The 12,310-nt window shown below is 40.8% G+C and overlaps 1 protein-coding gene across 2 annotated transcripts; it reads right to left on the reverse strand.

Moving 5' to 3' along the window:
• Positions 1-307: 307 nt before the first annotated feature.
• LOC105049281 (auxin response factor 19) lies at positions 308-10,287 on the reverse strand. 2 transcript variants are annotated; one of them, XM_010928881.4, is made up of 14 exons: positions 9,803-10,287; positions 9,586-9,698; positions 7,529-7,627; positions 7,371-7,427; positions 6,934-7,089; positions 6,745-6,829; positions 6,333-6,423; positions 5,629-5,793; positions 5,363-5,485; positions 5,005-5,080; positions 4,754-4,892; positions 2,473-4,322; positions 1,555-1,745; positions 308-949 (listed from the first exon to the last, which is right to left on the reverse strand). In XM_010928881.4, the coding sequence occupies exons 1-14, from the start codon at positions 9,846-9,848 to the stop codon at positions 751-753; spliced, it is 3,390 nt and encodes a 1,129-aa protein (XP_010927183.1). In that variant the 5' UTR covers positions 9,849-10,287; the 3' UTR covers positions 308-750. The 2 variants fall into 2 exon arrangements, with proteins under 2 accessions (XP_010927183.1, XP_073116393.1); XM_073260292.1 differs by lacking the exons at positions 6,333-6,423; positions 7,371-7,427; positions 7,529-7,627; positions 9,586-9,698; positions 9,803-10,287 and having other exon boundaries at positions 6,934-7,087.
• Between the last annotated feature and the right edge of the window lie 2,023 nt (positions 10,288-12,310).

Genomic DNA, 12,310 nt, shown 5'->3' on the forward strand with positions numbered 1-12,310 from the left:
TGTTATACATGGGAGTTCAGAGAGGGTCGTTTATTCTTTTTAATGCGCGGGGCGCTGTTCCCGGTAAACATGTAAAGTGTGATGATGCCGCCCAGTCCCAGCGTCTTGTATAAACTCTTCGCAAGCATGTGTCGAAGATCCCGAAATCAATTAGGACCGAGTTCCAGAATTATATCAATGCCCTTATCAATATTTTTAAAATAATAATCAAGAGCATAAGGTCCGGTATTCCCATCAAACATCCATAAGTCCACCTATCACAAGTGTAGGAACACCTCAAGAGTAGCCAATGGGTTACACATAAACATTAAACATAAATAACTAGAGGTGTTCCCACTTAATTTTCATGCCAAAATCGCTAATGTTAAGCGAGAAACTACATATATATACACATTAGAAAAATCTTGAAGCTTTCGCTTTCAGAGAAGTCAAACAGAAATCAACTTAATAAAAAGATCACAACATTAAAAGATTGCAATTCTTACACCAGCCCACCACTTACAAGTGTGATGGGCAATTTGGATTACTCATCATCAGAATCACTCTGGCTCATGTATCCTTCCGCGGTTGCTCTTGCCTTGAGACCGCTCGCATGATCGACAGGGCTTTCTGGAGGTCAAGACCCTGAACCTGGCATTGTCTTTTGGAATCAATAATGGTTACAAACTCGGCGGGGAGGCCAAAAGGCATCTCCTCGACCAGGAAGGGCCTAACTGCAATGTATTGCATGACCATCAGATACAATCTGGATCATTCCAGATGGTCATATGATCCAGCCGAAGGGTTGCCAGAGTTTCGGTCACACTGACCCCTCCATGCATTTCCGCCATCTGAACTGCTGCAGGCTTGATTCGGAAGGATGTTGTTCCCCAGATCACCATCCAAGCGCATCTGTTGGACTTCTTGCGGGGACAGGATCTTGATGTACCGCACACAATTCACAAACTCCCTGTACATGAAAAAGCAAGCATCAGATGTCTGTGCTTTCAAGTTCAAAACAAAACTGGCTTTTCCGTTTCAAAGAAAATTTTTGGTTTTCAAATGCCCCAGTAGACCGACAGGTGGAGGTGATAAACTAGAAAACAGTAACACGTGTAGTTTCAAATTGCATTGTTTTGCCCGCTGTTTCCAATTTAAATTTGTATTTTTCCACCCAAATCTCTCCTTCGCCTATTTGCTATGCCCACACACCTTCCCAGCCTCACATGATATCAAATTTGACTGTACTCACTCCATTTTCTCCGTGCATGATTGAATTGCTAATCAAGTGAAGCATTTGCTGACCTTTAGAAGTTGGCTGGCACTATTTTCAACATGACATCTCTTTTCTGCTTGTCTCCAAGCAAGAATCCTTGGTATCCAATCATGCATCACAGTTTAAATGACTACAGTTTTGACTCTCCTTTGCCCTAGTTTACCATGACAAGTTTTTCCTAGATCACTGATGGCTCTTGGTTCCAATAGTTCATTGCTTAAGAAATCCTAGAGTGCATTGGCATTATTTTCAGGAAGTAAATGAAAGAACTTTAACAAGCTGAAGATGTTAAAACTTACTCCCACGGGTCATCTCCCACAAGTAAAACATCGCCCTCATGATCGACATAAACTAGCTTCCAGCCAATTCTTTGCCGATCCTCAAGCTGTCCCTCTATGCTGAACATTCGAGCAAGATCATGTTTCAGCTCGTCATAACCTGAATAACGAGTAATATCTATTGATCTGCCTACAGCTCCGCGCTTGTAGACCTACACACAGATATATTATGTTAGGCTGAGAAAGAAAAAAGAAAAAGAACAAATGGAATACAACTATTCAAAGGTGAGGCAAAAATATTTCAGCAGCAAATTAGTACTTAGCATTGTTGAGTGTGTGACATATAATCCCAACAATATCGGCCTGCCTGGTAAATCAGCTCGTGTTAAAATGGGATGTATACTAAAAGGGAAGATTGTTCGTGCTTATTTACAATATTATCACCACACTAATGATAATAATCATATCAGAACCCATAATCTTGCAGATTCACCCAAGTTTTCCCACAATTATTTCTTCTTTGAAATGCTCTAGTTCTACATTTTTAAACACCATATACAACAAATTCTTCCTTCTTTACATGAATATTTTTGGTGTCAATATATATAGGCCAACTCCCGAGTTCTACATCATATATTTCTGAATGGACTTGCATCAAGAACATATGAATCCACCACCCAATTCTTAGCATATGCTACCAGCAGCATATTGGCCCCAAAATTTATTGTATTAGTCCAAGATTCTTATCTGCCTCTACCATATCATGCATTGCTCATGGTAAGACTGACCTATAATTTTGAAAATTTTAAATATCCATACTATTTTTTAAACTAGTTCTCCAAATCTGTTTGTCGATCCTAGTTCCATATAATCAAGCTAAGAGAAGCAACTTTTTTTAAGAATTAAATTTCTAATTATTATAAAGTTGAAACCACAAACCTTGGTGTAAGTCCTCATTCGCTGAAGTGGTGGTGCTGGTGCCCAAGAACTTCTGTTCAAGAAGCTGCTCTCATTGATTGTGGAATCAATAGAATTGAATGCCATGTCTGGAACCCCAAATGACTGTGAGACCATAGACGATGACAACTCCTGTTGAGTATCTTTTGAGGTGCTGTGATTAGTAATCACATTTCCTGAGATGAGATTCTGGTACTTTCCCGAATTAATGCTGTTTGCCAGCAAAGCATCAGTAGTTAGAGGTATGCCTAATGGGCCATCTATGTTAACTCCAAAAAGGACATTATTTCTTGGATCTGTGCCCTGCACGTCACTGTCTGGAGGTGCATCTCTGAACATGGATGGCTGATTGAGAGAAGAAAGTGGGAAGCTTTGTTGTAAAGGCCCATCAGTCTGTGACAGGCATACTGAAGTTCCTGAAGAGGTCGTGTCCAGATAATCCATCTGCGCTGTGTTGCTTATATATGTTTGAGGGGCAACGACTCCCTGAGTTTGCACCTTGGAAATTGGAGTTGTGGCCTTCACATTGTATATAGGTTTGGGCAACTCCTTAGCTATATTGGGGCTTGCAGCTGCAGCTTCAAAGGAGTTATGACTCAAAATTGTCACAGCTGACTGAGATGTCTTATCTGTTGTGATTGTACTGGGGTGGTGGCTTCTATTTAAGATCAACTGAGGAAGAACAGCGCCGTTATTCGTGGAAGGTGAAGTGGAGCAAGACGGGACATCTTCTGTAAGCCCTGACTGTGCTCCTCCAGCTGCCAACAAAGAGCTGCCAGTCGTTGGGAGGACATTCATCCTTGGTGTTGGAGGAAGCACTGCACCATTCAACTCAGAAAGTACAACTTGCTGCTGCTGAAGCTTTTGCTGGGATTGTTGAGGCAAGGGTTGTGAAAGCCGCACAGCTTGTGAAGTAGTTTTTGCGCATTGTTGAGAGAGCATGTTTTGCTGGGGGAGTGAATGTGAGTTCGCTAATTGATGTGGTCCTTCTGGAAGTGGTTTCTGCTGTTCTTGGATTTGTGGCAGCTCAGGGTGTAGCATGGTGGGCTGTGATTGTGTCTGCTGCTGCTGCTGGGGTTTCTGTAAGAACTGCAACTGAATCTGTTGGTCTGTTAACTGTAGTTGTTGATTCATATGGTTGGGAAGCTGAACAGGCATCCTATTTTGCTGAAACTGCTGCTGCTGCTGTTGCTGTTGCTGATGTTGTTGTTGATGCGATAATTGTTGTTGATGTTGTTGCTGCTGCTGCACGAATAGTTGCTGATGTTGTGGCTGGTTTTGTTGCATACTTGTTTGCAATGGCTGATGGCTCTGGATCACAGGCTGTTGCTGCTGGACTTGAGCCTGGACCAGTACTTGAGGTTGTATGATATTGGTCTGGGTTTGGTTCAAGGGCAATGATTGGTTAATTAGTTGCTGCCTTTGCTGCACACCAACATCTTGCATTTGTTGTTGAGATCTAGTAACAATGCCCAATTGGTTCAGTGGGACAGACACCTTTGGAAATTGATCAAGTTGTTGGTTTTGCTGAGGCAGCCTAGCAGAATTGAATTGTATGTTGTTCTGCTGCAAAAACTGGGCCTGCATACCCAACTGCCTTGAGAGATCAGTTGCTCCAGCATTTTGTATAGCAGGCGCAGTTAAGGACCGCAAGTAATCAGTCTGCATATTCGAATTAGCAAGCGATGGATTCTGTTGCATGCTCATCCACTGAACTAAGCTCAGACCAGGCATTACAGTGTTCTGAGTCTGGGAGTCCTTTCTGCAGATCTCCTCATTAAGCCATGGCATTGCCCTCTTAAAAAGATTTTCCATTTCCGATGATTCATCATCTGCAAGAGTGATCACCTAGTCAGGAATCTAGTTCTTTTACAGTAAAAAGCACCAGATAATTCATCCACCACTCACAAGCCCTACTTCAATGAACAGGACTAGCAAATTGATCATGAAGTCCTGTTCAGAAACTAGAACCATGGGCTATGCACCTCAGCCATAGCTTACTCTTCACAAGCAAGCAGCATAACCATAAAATTTGAGTTTTCTTATGCTATGCGTCTCTTTCCCCTTTTTGTTAAAAAAAAAAAAAATCTGATGCCATAAGCCTAGTTGCACCTTAAAAGTGTCAGTTAAGGTGGCTGCCATGAGGTTTATTTTGTCCATTATCCGGAAAGAAGTTCAAGGACCATTAATCACACGTGTTTCTATCTAAATTGAGTACCACTAAGACTTGCCATCATCGCATATCCGATCATTCAACATGTACCTGGGATTCCTGCTTGTCTAGGGCGTTTTGGTCTGAAAAATGGTGGAGGACAGATGAAGAAAGGAGCTAGCACAGGCTCAATCTCCCAGATGGAGACCCTATTGCGCCTCTCACCAGCTGCAGATTCGTCCCACCCCACCTGTTAAGGAACATAAAACTGTATTAAATGGCAAAACATTAAAGAAATGGTTAGTAAAAATAGACGTATGCAAACTAGGACCACATTAAGGTCTGATAATGCTAATTATTACCTGCAAATTGCGCCACTGTGAATTCTTCCACCTCACAGGATCTAAATCACTAATACCAGTGATTGTACCCATGTACCTGCAGATATAAGACAAAATTATTCTCCATCATTTTTCAACTTGAACAAATATCTAAGAGGTCTGTGTTGTGTGACACACCAAGGTAAAGCAAAATGCAACACTTAGTTTCAATTTGGTAGCAAGTTTACTAGGACACCAGAAAAAGATCATGTTTTAGTTAAAGCATAAACCCAGTACTCAGTAAACTCATATTGACTTTAGATGGTTCATTTTTGTCTCTCTCGCAGTCAACATGATCATTTAAAAAATCTGGTATGAGAAGAAACCAGTATGAACTAACCTTCTTGTTCCTGATTCTTCGGTTTCGAACAACATTCGGAACCGCATGCCTAGGGATATTTGGTTATTATACACTGCCTTCTGGTACTTGGCAAAAGGTATAACAAATTCTGAAGGACTAGCCCTGCAGAAACAGGTTACTTTAAGCCATCAACACATTTGAGAATTGCAACTTACAAAAAGATAACAATTGTCTATTTGCTCCAATTGTCAAATATTCATATATATAACAAATACATAATGGCAAAAGAAATGGAAACCACAAACCTTGGGTTGTAAAATACAGTAAAGGGGCTGTTGTTTGCAGCAGCATGAGCTGCAGCAGCAAGAATCCCAATATGCATGCTATCACTTGACAGGACCGATGATGAAATGTTAGTAGGTTGCCTGTTAGCACGTCTAATGCCCAAGAGAAGCTGTTGTTTTTCATCCCTGAACACAGACGGTGGGGAAAAAAATGATATGACTTTGCTGTCCAAAATCTACTTCTACTAGAATAAACTGCTCATAAAATATATGTAGTGAAGCCAAGTGTCCAGCTTTGTCCAAATTATTCAAGCATTGGCATGATATACATAATGTCCAAAAAGAAAAGGAATAAACAGAACAAGAAAAAACCATGAAGTTTCAATCTAGATTTAAAAGTTTACTGACTTCCATAATTTATAACTATTGGAACAATCTGCTCATACGGCATGCATACCATAATCATAATCATCCCGCTTTCTCTGAATTACTCAAGGTGGCATAATATACATAGCGTCCAAAACATAAAAAGAATAATAAGAAACAAGCAGGGGAAAGGGAATGATGTACAATTAGAGAGAGAGAGAGAGAGAGAGAGAACCATGAATTTCCATTTTTTGGACTAGAAAGTTTACCAACTTCACCACATAAAGCTAGATCATCCTTTACAAATAAACAAAAAGGGCAATGTTGCTTATGCACTCTGTGGAGTTTGGTGAAATTACCTAATAAACAAAACAGAGTCACCAGCAAAAAGCCTCTTTCCGCTCACAAATAGGCTCCAACCAGTTGTCAGTAAGTGTCTTTTAGGCTGGCCTGGTGTCATGCAGAAGATGACAAATTTGTCTTTAAAGAATGTGAAGTAAAAAGAAGTTGCTTATGCACAAAAGTAAAGCATGCATGAGCCAATAAGCACCTATTCAGCAAGTCATAATCTATGATGAGTGTTTAGACTGCATGCTACTAAAACAAATAAATCTGTCAAGTGAGTATTGAGTATAAGAAGAACTCGATTAGTTTTCCTTAAAAATTGTAAGATTTAATATGGATTGGATTATTTAGATATAAACCTTGCAAGAATAGTCGTAACGTGATCATCAATCTGTGCTGAGCTTTGCTTGGGATTTAATGGCTTACCTCGATAGATATGGCGAAACGTCCATACATTATCATGCAAGTCCCGTGCCTGCAGTTCCTGGGCAGGTGGTTGCATCGAAAAGTCCTATGTAGTACAAAAAAGATTATGCAGATAAAAGAATAGTTCAAAAAGCACCAGGAAGCTAATATCATTTACATGTTATATGTTTGACTATCAAATTAACTTACAAGAGGAGGAAAGATCTTCTCTGCTGCACGACGGGGCACAGAGAAACCTCCATGAGTGCTTGTATCACTTGCAGTCAATGTTTTACAGAAGAATTCTGTCTGTGGTCTAGTCTGTTTCAATGCAAGCTCTGATGCCTGTAATGCCTCCTTGTCATACTGGCAGAAATAAATAATTAATTAAAAAAAGAAAAAACTTGACCGAAGGCTTACTTAATTTGGCAGAGTTTGAACAGTAATTAGTACAATGTTGATAGAAACACATTATAACCAAGGATATCAGGCAGTTGAGGTGCACCGCATCTTGCAGTTGAATTAGTAGCTCACCAGTTACATCACTTTCTCCTTTCCTTTAGAGGCAAATGTTCAATAGAAATTTTTGTGTCTTTTGGCCCTCAAAAGCATGACAGAAGCAACAAAATGTGGAGGGGATAACTCACCGTGTTGACTGGCTGGAGTGTCATTTGAGCATATACTTCATCTGTCTCTGGATCCGCCTAGAGATTTGCACAAACATGTAGATCATGTCAAGGGCAAATGGAAAATGGAATATGTTATGCATCTCAATGAAAAGAAATATAGCCGATAAGTAACATACATGCAGAGTAACATTGTGAAGAAGGCATATCAATTTCGATGGAAGATTTGGATAGTTCGGAATGTGAGCATCAATATCCTTCTGCATAGAAGCCGCAACCTGAAAATGCAAACAAGTCGGTCTAAGCAATATATTTAATAATTTATATATGATTAGCAGTTTTTGATACTAATAAATTGCCAAGGAAAAATGACATCATAAGTATTGTTTTTATTAATTTTTTTTTTAAAAAAAACATCCAGTTTGCTCTAAGATTCCGAAAGGCATGATGTAATAAAGCAACATATATCATTATTCTTTTCTATAGACTTATATCATGCAAAAGCTTACAACTCAGCCAGATGCTTCGACAATAGTAAAGCAATTCAATAATCTGCACAGCTATGGATCACTATGCGGTGGATTTTGAATGGTAAACTTCTTGATTCTAGTCTCTATGGATTTTCTTTTCCATGGTATCACTCAGAGCTAGGTTATATTAAACATCCTCCCCATCCATCCCACTCTGATAATGTTATTTTGAATTAATACAATTAGAACTATACAACTTCAAATTCTCGACAAGCCAGAATTGTCTGGCTGACAAAAAGAAGACCAAAATCAAAGGAGCCTTGGTGTTAAATATATCGATCCCATTTGGCATAAGTCATTTAGAACATGTCACAAGCCCAAGCATAAAAAAAAGTAAATAGAGAAGCCAGCCAGCATGATTCAAGCAAAACAAAAAGTAAACAGAGAAGCCAGCCAGCATGATTTTGATATACTGAAAAACAAATTATATCAAACCAAACTCAGATTCATATGTTGTTTGGGTTCATCAATTATGTCATGGTATCAAGTAAAGTCTAGAGGAGAGAAACAAAACCAATTACAAATGCTGAAACTGAAAATAAATGGAAATATTTTGATTTTTATACACGATTAGATCGAGGAGATGGATTTTCCAAAATTAATTTGAAAGAAATCATGTTGTCCTTTGTAATATTGTACAGCTCAGCCAGCAGGCTGTCAGAGATAAATGAACAGGTTGCCTACAGCATTCTACATAGTATATTTTCAGATGCATGCATGTTTGGCACATCTGACACCCAGAAACAGGGCTAGGATGGTTATCCGATCCTGTTTTTGCATAATGTCCAGGCATCACTGTCAGGTTTCTTGAACCATCTTGCGAAAATTGGTCACCAGAATTAAAAAAAAAAAAAAAAACTTACAGTACTAATTTTGTCTAATTTCAGGTACTACCCACCATCAGACTATTAGCCAGCATAAGATAATTCCAAGTTTACTCAGATGGAAGATACAAGGATGCGCAACAATCCATCTTGCTTGTTCTCAACTCTACCCACGTAAAAGTCAAAAGCAAACAAGTAAAGGGGAGAGAAAAAAAAAAAACCGAAGGGAGTAAAAAGCACCATAAGAAGAATGATTATGGGAAAAAAACCTTTTGTAAAGCCTGGCAGATCTAGCAAAAGGGAGAGGGACTTTATTAAGCAGGCAAATATTAATATCCAAAAACGGATGGAACTTTGAAGTGATTCCTATCAAAAAAGAACAAGAAATTTCATTTAATGCCAAATTTCTCAAAATTAATCGCTCGATCAACAAATTCCAAGTACCCCAACTGCATTTTAGTCATATATACAACTCAAATCTCTTTTCAGCTCATAATCACGGACATACTAAAGCTAACGATATTCGCTTGGTTTTAGCTCAGATTCCGTGCCGAAGTGCTCATCAAATCTCGCCCCCTTGAACCTAGAAAAACGCCGAGAAGGAATTCGGGGGGAAAAAATCAAGAGATAAATTTCAAGAAAACTGAATAAAAGCATATGATTAGAGAGGAACAAGAAAAGAAAAGAAAAGAAAGAAAGAAAGCAGAAAGAGGCCAAACAAGATAGGAGAGAAAAAAAGCATGCAAAAAGTGTGTCACAAAAGTCACCGGCTATTGAAAGCAAGAAAATTTCTGGGATTCATTCCCTGGACTGGGCGCACTCTAGCATGCAAAAGTGGAAGGAAGGAAAAGAGTCAGGAGCTGAGACGGGTATATGATATACCTGCTCGCTGTGGCCCTGGGGGAAGTAGACGACGAGGCTCCCCACCGGCGGCAGCATCACCAGCGGCCCCGCGCACGCGTACCATAGCTCCGCGTTTATCGTCTTCCTCTCCCCTGCGCCACCCTCCCCGTCACACGTGTCAGCACCCGATTCGGCCACCATCTCTCCCGCCGTTGACACAACAGGAAAAAAAAAAAAACGGTGGGAGGTTACTTACCATCGCAAGGATTCGCCGCCGGGGCGGCGTTCCCAGACCCCTTCATCGTCCGTCCTTCGGCGGCTCCGCCGCGGTCACTCACTCTCCGGCCACCCTCGAGGACCGCCGCATGGCCGGCGAAGGCTCGGGCACCGAGAAGAGCTGATCGACTCGAGCGGCAACTCCTCGGCCGGCGAGAACGGCGGCCGAATAGGGGAGAGGAGCAGGTCAGAGGGAGGGTGGGGAAACCAGCTCCGTCGGGCTCGGGGCCCGAGGTCCAGGTTTCCGGCGGGCGTGTCCGGGAATCCGGGAGGCAGGAACCCTGGGTGGGGAGCCTATCGGCGAGGGTCTCGGCCGTGGAGGGGTTCTTCGCCCGACAAGAAAGGGACCAGAAGAGGAAGAGAAGACTGAGAGATGAGAGGAGGGAAGGTTAAAAAATAATAAGAAGAAGAGACCGAGAGAGAGAGAGAAGGGACGACAAGGCAACACAAGCGTGCCGGTCTCGGGCCTCTCGCTTTTTTGCACGATCCATAAGCAGCTAAACCCGGGCTATATTTCATATTTCCGTTTTAGCCCCTAATAGGAGTGTCTAACGTCCGTTTATATATACCGTGTTTTTTTTTTTTTTGGATGAGAAATATATAACGTGTTCGAACGTCTCCTCAGTTCGCATCATCGTACACAAATAACGGACTTTCACCCAGCGGTCTTCGTTGCTTTATTACTGATGACATGGTATTTTTCTCATGATGATACGACAATTATTGGATGAATTTTAAATAGATACATTAGAAAAAAATTGGATAGATGACAGCTGTTATTTTTATTCTATATTATTTATGAGTTTAATAACGGAGCACGATGGTTCCGTCAGATATCGTAATCGAATCAGAGGGAGATCGCCGTTATGGGGACGTTGAGCGTGGTTGTTTGCGGTCCCATCAACGGTAAAGAAATGGAATTTATAAAGGAGTGAGCGAAATATTTGGGAAATGGATTTGGCCTTTTGAGAAAGTACAAATACCGATGGGTAACTACCAACGCCCACTACCGCTTGGTCCAATGCTCGGCCCCTCCTGTGAGTTCGACGGGCTCTGGGCTTCCACGTGTCGTCGGCTGGTATCGAAGTGAGGGCGTGGGGTGATGCTGTAAATCGCAGCCTCTGTAACCCAATGGGGACACTTTGTTTTCTACTGGCATTTATATGAGCTCATAATCCAAGCTCTTCCTCGTATTTTGTATGTATTCAAACGCTTTGGGTAGTCTCTATCAAATGTTTGCATGAAGATTTTTATCACATTATTGAAGGATCATTCATTTATGATCATTTGACATATATGAATAAAATTATTTTTAAAATTATCTAAAAATTTTATTTATAAAAATTTTGTACATTGTAGATGATGGATATGTTGGATGACTTTTTTTTGTTAAACTGTGAGGCATAATCTTGTCATGTATTTAGAACATTCAAATTATTTTTATTTTGAATAAAAATAATTCAAGCAAAAAAACTCATTTATGTATCTCCTTTTAACTTGAATTTAGATAGACATTAGATATGGAATGTGTTTATGTGTAATAGCACACCCATCAAGACCACTGCTACATTCAAAAAGATAAACCATCTTAAAAATGCACATTATAATTCATGATTTCCTAAAAGAAGAAATTTATAATTCTTGAAAAACGTGATAGAGGAGAATAAAAAATTCACTTGAATTTCTTTCTACTGCTTCTATGTTTCGAAACCTATCTCTCATGTACCAAAAATATCCTAATAGCACCCAACAATATAATATTGCATGGAAACCATAAAGCACCATAAAAATACTCATCAAGTTTGGAACATCACTTTTCTAGATGCTTTTAGCCCTGGCAATTGAAGTATAATTATCGAGTGGGCTACTAAATTCAAAGTTAGTCTGGCTTTTGTCCCAATCCTTTCCTCACACTTTTTCGCCGAAGCGCTGACGCGGGAACGCATTCCCACCACGGCTCTCTCGCGTCCATAAAAGAAGATGGCATGGATGTGAATTTCCCAACTTCTAAGGGTAATCGTGCAGGGTGGGGGTGGACTCGAAAGCGAGCGAGCCGGAAGCGGCCGCGCGTCACGTGCCGTCCGTACGGACAACCCGGTCTTTAAGGCCTCCCTCGAATGATTTAAGGAGGTGGCCATCCATTGGATTAGCTTCCACCTTCCATCACCTACTTGACTTAAACCCAATTTACCATATTTAATCGTGCTTAATTAATCATAGCCCCACTCCCTAATTATATCATGCTGACGTGGCCCAGAATCCCATGTGACGGTGACTGGACTGTGGGTTTTAAATTCATGTATACTTTTTATCCGGGGGAAGAGAGAGATTAATTTCCTCAACTATTTTTATTATTAAAAAAAGGGCAGAAATTTTGGGTGGAGCACGAGGGTGGGCCCGCGCCGGCTTGTTTTCCGGGAAGGTACGGTGGCGGGGCCCCGCTGGTTTGACCGCGGGCGACGTGGGGTCATCGGCGGCTGGGATGCGT

The sequence above is a fragment of the Elaeis guineensis genome, chromosome 7, assembly GCF_000442705.2.
Source record: "Elaeis guineensis isolate ETL-2024a chromosome 7, EG11, whole genome shotgun sequence".
Classification (NCBI taxonomy): Eukaryota; Viridiplantae; Streptophyta; class Magnoliopsida; order Arecales; family Arecaceae; genus Elaeis; species Elaeis guineensis.

Excerpts from the sequence above, each read along its gene's own strand:
- LOC105049281 (XM_010928881.4), bottom strand. The coding sequence starts at position 9,848 with ATGAAGGGGTCTGGGAACGCCGCCCCGGCGGCGAATCCTTGCGATG. Across the intron at positions 7,628-9,585 it reads CCCAGGGCCACAGCGAGCAG|GTTGCGGCTTCTATGCAGAA; the intron begins GTATATCATATA and ends TTGCATTTTCAG. Across the intron at positions 5,486-5,628 it reads ACTGTATTTTACAACCCAAG|GGCTAGTCCTTCAGAATTTG; the intron begins GTTTGTGGTTTC and ends CTGTTTCTGCAG.